General features: G+C 46.5%; 1 protein-coding gene across 1 annotated transcript in view; it reads right to left on the bottom strand.

Moving 5' to 3' along the window:
- The window catches only part of GPATCH1 (G patch domain containing 1), a 53163-nt gene that overhangs the window by 10428 nt on the left and 37458 nt on the right, over window positions 1–5277 (bottom strand). The window contains exons 12-15 of the mRNA XM_011948821.1: window positions 4897–5033; window positions 4385–4551; window positions 2524–2743; window positions 388–495 (exon numbers count right to left, since the gene is read on the bottom strand). Of these exons, the coding sequence (XP_011804211.1) occupies window positions 388–495; window positions 2524–2743; window positions 4385–4551; window positions 4897–5033 (632 nt within the window). The remainder of the gene's footprint in view (window positions 1–387; window positions 496–2523; window positions 2744–4384; window positions 4552–4896; window positions 5034–5277) is intronic.

Raw genomic sequence — 5277 nt, 5'->3', positions numbered from 1 at the left:
ATCTCTTGACCTCATGATCCTCCCACCTCGGCCTCCCAAAGTGCTAGGATTACAGGCTTGAGCCACCGCGCCCGGCCAGCCTCTTTTTCTTTAAGCTCTGTTGGGAAACTTATATTTCTATAACAAAACTTAAGATACTTAGGACCCTCCTGTAAACATGTGGCAGCTAAGGAAATAAAGTTTGGAGGTCTCTGAAGCTGTACAGAAACAACTATCATTTTGGGCACTAGGTGGAGACAACGGGTTTAAAATGGGACTGAAAACATATGAACCAGAAGCAAGCGCTTCTGGTTTGTTTGATTGGCTGTACAAACAAGTCACACTGTCCCCATCTCAGGGCAGTCACACACTGATAAAAATGGGTGAACCAAAGGGCTCTGCACTCACTGGGGCAGAAGACGGGAGGCAGCCGTGGGCCGAACTCTTCTCTTTCATCTATCTGCATCTTTTGTATCGGGATGGAAGGTGGCGGCTCCTGGGGTGCTGGCACGAGAGCTGAAAAACAGCAGGGTGTTCATGTCGTTTGTCTGCCCCATGTTCATATCTCTGAGTCTTTCATTCATGTCTTTTGCCACAGGATAACGTATGCTTGCCCACACCACTTCACTCCTGCCAGGTGCTAAGGATGCAGCAGTGAACATGCAGACCCCGGCGATGCCCTTGTGAACTCCGAAGCTGGAAGTCAGTCACATGAGGGCGCCTGTGACCAAGGGCACCAATGATGGAGGTACAGAGTGCCGAGTGTACCTGTGGGCACATAGCCTAGCGCCCCTAAGACCTGAAAAGTAGAAATGTGTCCCCAAGAAAGGGCCACCTGAGAAGCAAACAACTTACAAACCATCAGGAGGGTAAGGCTATGTCCCATCCCAGAGAACTGCGGGAGACAGTTTCACCCCAAATAAACTATCAAAGAAAAAACCTTGAAGATAAATGATCATATCCACGTTAATAATCTTATTTTTTAAACAGATTACTGTATGTTCAGATAGAAGAAATATAAAAATTTTAAAAGTCTGGAAAACTAGCCAGGCACTGGGATTACGCCTGTAATCCCAGCACTTTGGGAGGCTTAGGTGGGCGGATCACCTGAGGTCAGGAGTTTGAGACTAGCCTGGCCAATATGGTGAAACGCCATCTCTACTAAAAATACAAAATTAGCTGAGCATGGTGGCGCACACCTGTAATCCCAGCTACTCGGCAGGCTGAGGCAGAAGAATTGCTTGAAACCAGGAGGTAGAGGTTGCAGTGAGCCGAGATTGTGCCACTGCATTCCAGCCTGGGCAACAGAGAGAGAATCCATCTCAAAAAAGAAAAAAAGTCTGGAAAACTATACATCAAAGTGTTTACATTGGTTATTTCTGGCCAGGCACGGTGACTCATGCCTGTAATCCTAGCACTTTGGGAGCCCACTGCAGGTGGATCACTTGAGGGCCAGAGTTTGAGACCAGCCTGGCCAACATGGTAAAACCCCATCTCTACCAAAAATACAAAAATTAGCCAGGCATGGTGGTGCACGCCTATAATCCCAGCTACTTGGGAGGCTGAGGCAGGACAATCGCTTGAACCCAGGAGGTGGAGGTTGCAGTGAATCAAGACCACACCATTGCACTCCAGCCTGGATGACAGTGAGACTCCATCTCAAAAAAAAAAAAAAGCTATCTCTTAAAATAAAATTATTACTTCTTTTTCTTTTCTTTCTTTGAGACAGAGTCTTGCTCTGTCACCCAGGCTGGAGTACAATTGTGCAATTTTGGCTCACTGAAATCTCTACCTCCCAGGTTCAAGTGATTCTCCTGCCTCAGCCTCCTGAGTAGCTGGGATTATAGGTGTGTGCCACCATGCCCCGCTAATTTTTGTACAGACAGGATTTCACCATGTTGGCCAGGCTGGTCTCGAACTTCTGATCTGAACTGATCCACCCACCTCAGCCTCCCAAAGTGCTCAGATTACAGATGTGAACCACCATGCCTGCCTGAAATTTTTACTATTTTTAGATTCTTCTCAATTAGGATAAGTTGGAAAATCAAACACAGTGATCCAAAAAATATACCAGAGATATATACCTAATAGAAAAAAAAAACTCTGCTCTATCTCAATTAAAAATATAAAAGATTGGCCAGGCGCGGTGGCTCGTGCCTGTAATCTCAGCACTCTGGGAGGCCGAGGCAGGCAGATGACTTAAGTCTAGGAGTTCAACACCAGCCTGGGCAACGTGGCAAAAGCCTATCTCTACTAAAAATAAAAAATTAGCCAGGCGTGGTGGCACACGCCTGTAGTCCCAGCTACTCAGGAGGCTGAAGTGGGAGGAATGCTTGAGCCCAGGAGGTAGAGGCCTCAGTGAGCCAAAGATTGTGCCACTGTACTCCACCCTGGGGACAGAGCAAGACCCTGTTTCAAAAAAAAAAAAAATTATATTTATACAAAAGATTACATATCATTGATTGCTAATCATCTGGGTTTAAGACTGTGTCGCAGAGTCATTGTCTTCTTCTTTAGATCCTCGAGTCTGAAATACTGACATACCATGAGCCACGGATGATGTTTCCCCCAAGTCAGCGTCTTGGGAGCTTTGGAAGTTGGCCTCCTCCCCAGAGCCTGCCTGATCGTCCTCGCTGTCGCCTTGCTCATCCTCGGAGGATGAGGACTTTTCATCTGACGAGCTGGCAAAGATGGCCCTGAATAAGTCCATGGATGGGCGGCTCCCTTCTCCTTCAGCCTGTGCGTCCACACCTTTGTTGACTGTCTATATTGACAGTGAAATAAGAGTCAGGGATACAGAGGCAAGGGTGAAAGGGAGGAGACATTCTAGAATACACTCCCAGACACACATATGTATGTTTATGCTCACGTACATGGGTATCCATAGCCACACACCACCCAACTAAACAGTGATCACTCACATAGCTTTTTTTTGTGGTGTTTCTGAGTCAACAACTGTAGAATGTGCTGATGAAGTCAAAGCAGCTGAAATCTCTCATGGACTGGTCATTAATCAGAAGTGCAAAGGATCCCCAAAAATGCAGTAGAGCACCGTGCCTCTGTTCTATTTCCAAACTCAGATTCAGGCAACTTAGCAAACCCCAAACAAAATAAACTCAAAAGAATTCACACCCAGATACATCATAATACAACCGCTAAAATCCAAAGACCAAGTAAAAATCTTGGAAGAAGCTAGTAGAAAAAAAGGGTCAATTCACCTCATTATGTACAGAGGAATAATAATTTGTTTTGGGGTTTTTTGTTTGTTTGTTTGTTTGTTTGTTTTTGAGGCGGAGTCTCGCTCTGTCGCCCTGACTGGAGTGCAGTGGCTGGATCTCAGCTCACTGCAAGCTCCGCCTCCCGGGTTTTACGCCATTCTCCTGCCTCAGCCTCCGGAGTAGCTGGGACTACAGGCGCCCGCCACCTCGCCCGGCTAGTTTTTGTATTTTTAGTAGAGAGGGGGTTTCACCGTGTTAGCCAGGATGGTCTCGATCTCCTGACCTCGTGATCCGCCTGTCTCGGCCTCCCAAAGTGCTGGGATTACAGGCTTGAGCCACCGCGCCCGGCGTGTTTTGGGGTTTTTTTGAGCCAGGGTCTCACTCTGTCACCCAGGCTGGAGAGCAATGGTGCGACCATAGCTCACTGCAGTGTTGACCTCCTGGGCTCAAGTGATCCTCCCACCCCAGCCACTTGAGTAGCTGGGACCACAGGTGCATGCCACTACACCCAACTAGTTTTTTAATTTTTTAGTTTAGTTTTTAATTTTTTGTAAAGATGGGATCTCACTATGTTGCCCACCAAGAAAGAGCAATCCTAGTTTGAGACCAGCCTGGCCAACATGGTGAAACCCCATTTCTACTAAACATACAAAAATTAGCCAGGCATGGTGGTGCACACCTGTAGTCCCATCTACTTGGGAGGCTGAGGCAGGAGAATCAGTTGAACCCGGGAGGGGAGGCAGAGCTTGCAGTGAGCTGAAATCATGCCACTGCACTCCAGCCTGGGTGACAGACCAAGACTCCATTTCAAAAAAAAAAAAAGAGAGAGAGAAATAGCAATCCTAAATGTGCACTTTAAAATACATAAGGCAAAAATAAGTTTGGAATACAGTCTGGCAGCTTCTTATAAAGTTAAATATACATGTACATATTTTCTAGGATTCCCACTACTAGGTTTGTACTCTAGAGAAATGAAAACTTATATTCACACAAAAACCTGCACATGAATGCTCCCAGCAGCTTTATTTGTTACAGCCAAAGGTTAGAAACAAGCCACATGGCCTTTAAGGGGAAATGGATCAATAGTTGGCTGCCTCTGCTGGTGACTCACGAGGAGAAAGTTTCACCAAAGAGAAAAGCAAGGGCCACACTCAGCGTGGCAAAGAGAATCTGGAAGCCCCAAATACCTGATTTGTGGATGATTCTGGTGCACGCTCTTCCTCTCTGTTCACTAAGGGGCTGGACTCTTGTTTAGGTGGCCCGGCTTTTGATCTAGCCAAACTTAAAAATTCACTAATGGAATCTTCTTTCTTTTCCTGTTTAGAGGTATCCCATCTGGATGGTTTTCTTGATTCTGAAAGGTAGGACATAACTCCAGCATTAGCAAGGAAAAGGCAAGTTCTTCACCACTGCTCTTTCATTCACTCAGAATGTCAGCGTGCCTACTACAGGGTCTGGCACCATGCGGGGGGTGTTGGGGAGGTAGGTGGCAGAGGCAGAGACAGAGCCCCAACCCCAATGAGTAAATATCTGGACCATTACAACATGAGCTAAGTTATTAATAAGAGGAATTCCCTCAACAGAGGGAGAATATGCACCATTCATATCGTTAGGACTAAACTACCCTTTAATTCTGTCTTCCTACAGGCGAGGGGTTGAGGCCCTGGTTAATCAGAGACCCCGAGGATACCCTACTCACTGTCGGGACCTCGGTGCTGTGATACTTTTTCACTTGGTGCTTGAGTGGTGGGCAAGGAAGCTGTCTCTGGGAGCGTCAGAAAGTTGAAGACTGAGTACTTGTCACGCTTCACTCTTGGTAAGCCAACTAAAGTTGAACTGGGAATTGAAAAAGAATCATTTTAATAACAACCACTAGGACAAAATCCACCTCCTGAAAAACTTTCCGTCTCAAGTTTTCCACCTCCTCTGCATGACTAAAAAGTCCCCTAAGGGCCGGGCACGGTGGTTCACGCCTGTAATCCCAGCACTTTGGGAGGCCAGGAGATCGAGACCATCCTGGCTAACATAGTGAAACCCCATCTCTACTAAAAATACAAAAAATTAGCCAGGCACGGTGGCG

Source organism: Colobus angolensis, unplaced genomic scaffold (assembly GCF_000951035.1).
Source record: "Colobus angolensis palliatus isolate OR3802 unplaced genomic scaffold, Cang.pa_1.0 Scaffold107, whole genome shotgun sequence".
Taxonomy (NCBI): domain Eukaryota; kingdom Metazoa; phylum Chordata; class Mammalia; order Primates; family Cercopithecidae; genus Colobus; species Colobus angolensis.
Note: the sequence above shows the minus strand (reverse complement) of the source record. Positions and strands in the feature narration are given on the sequence as shown.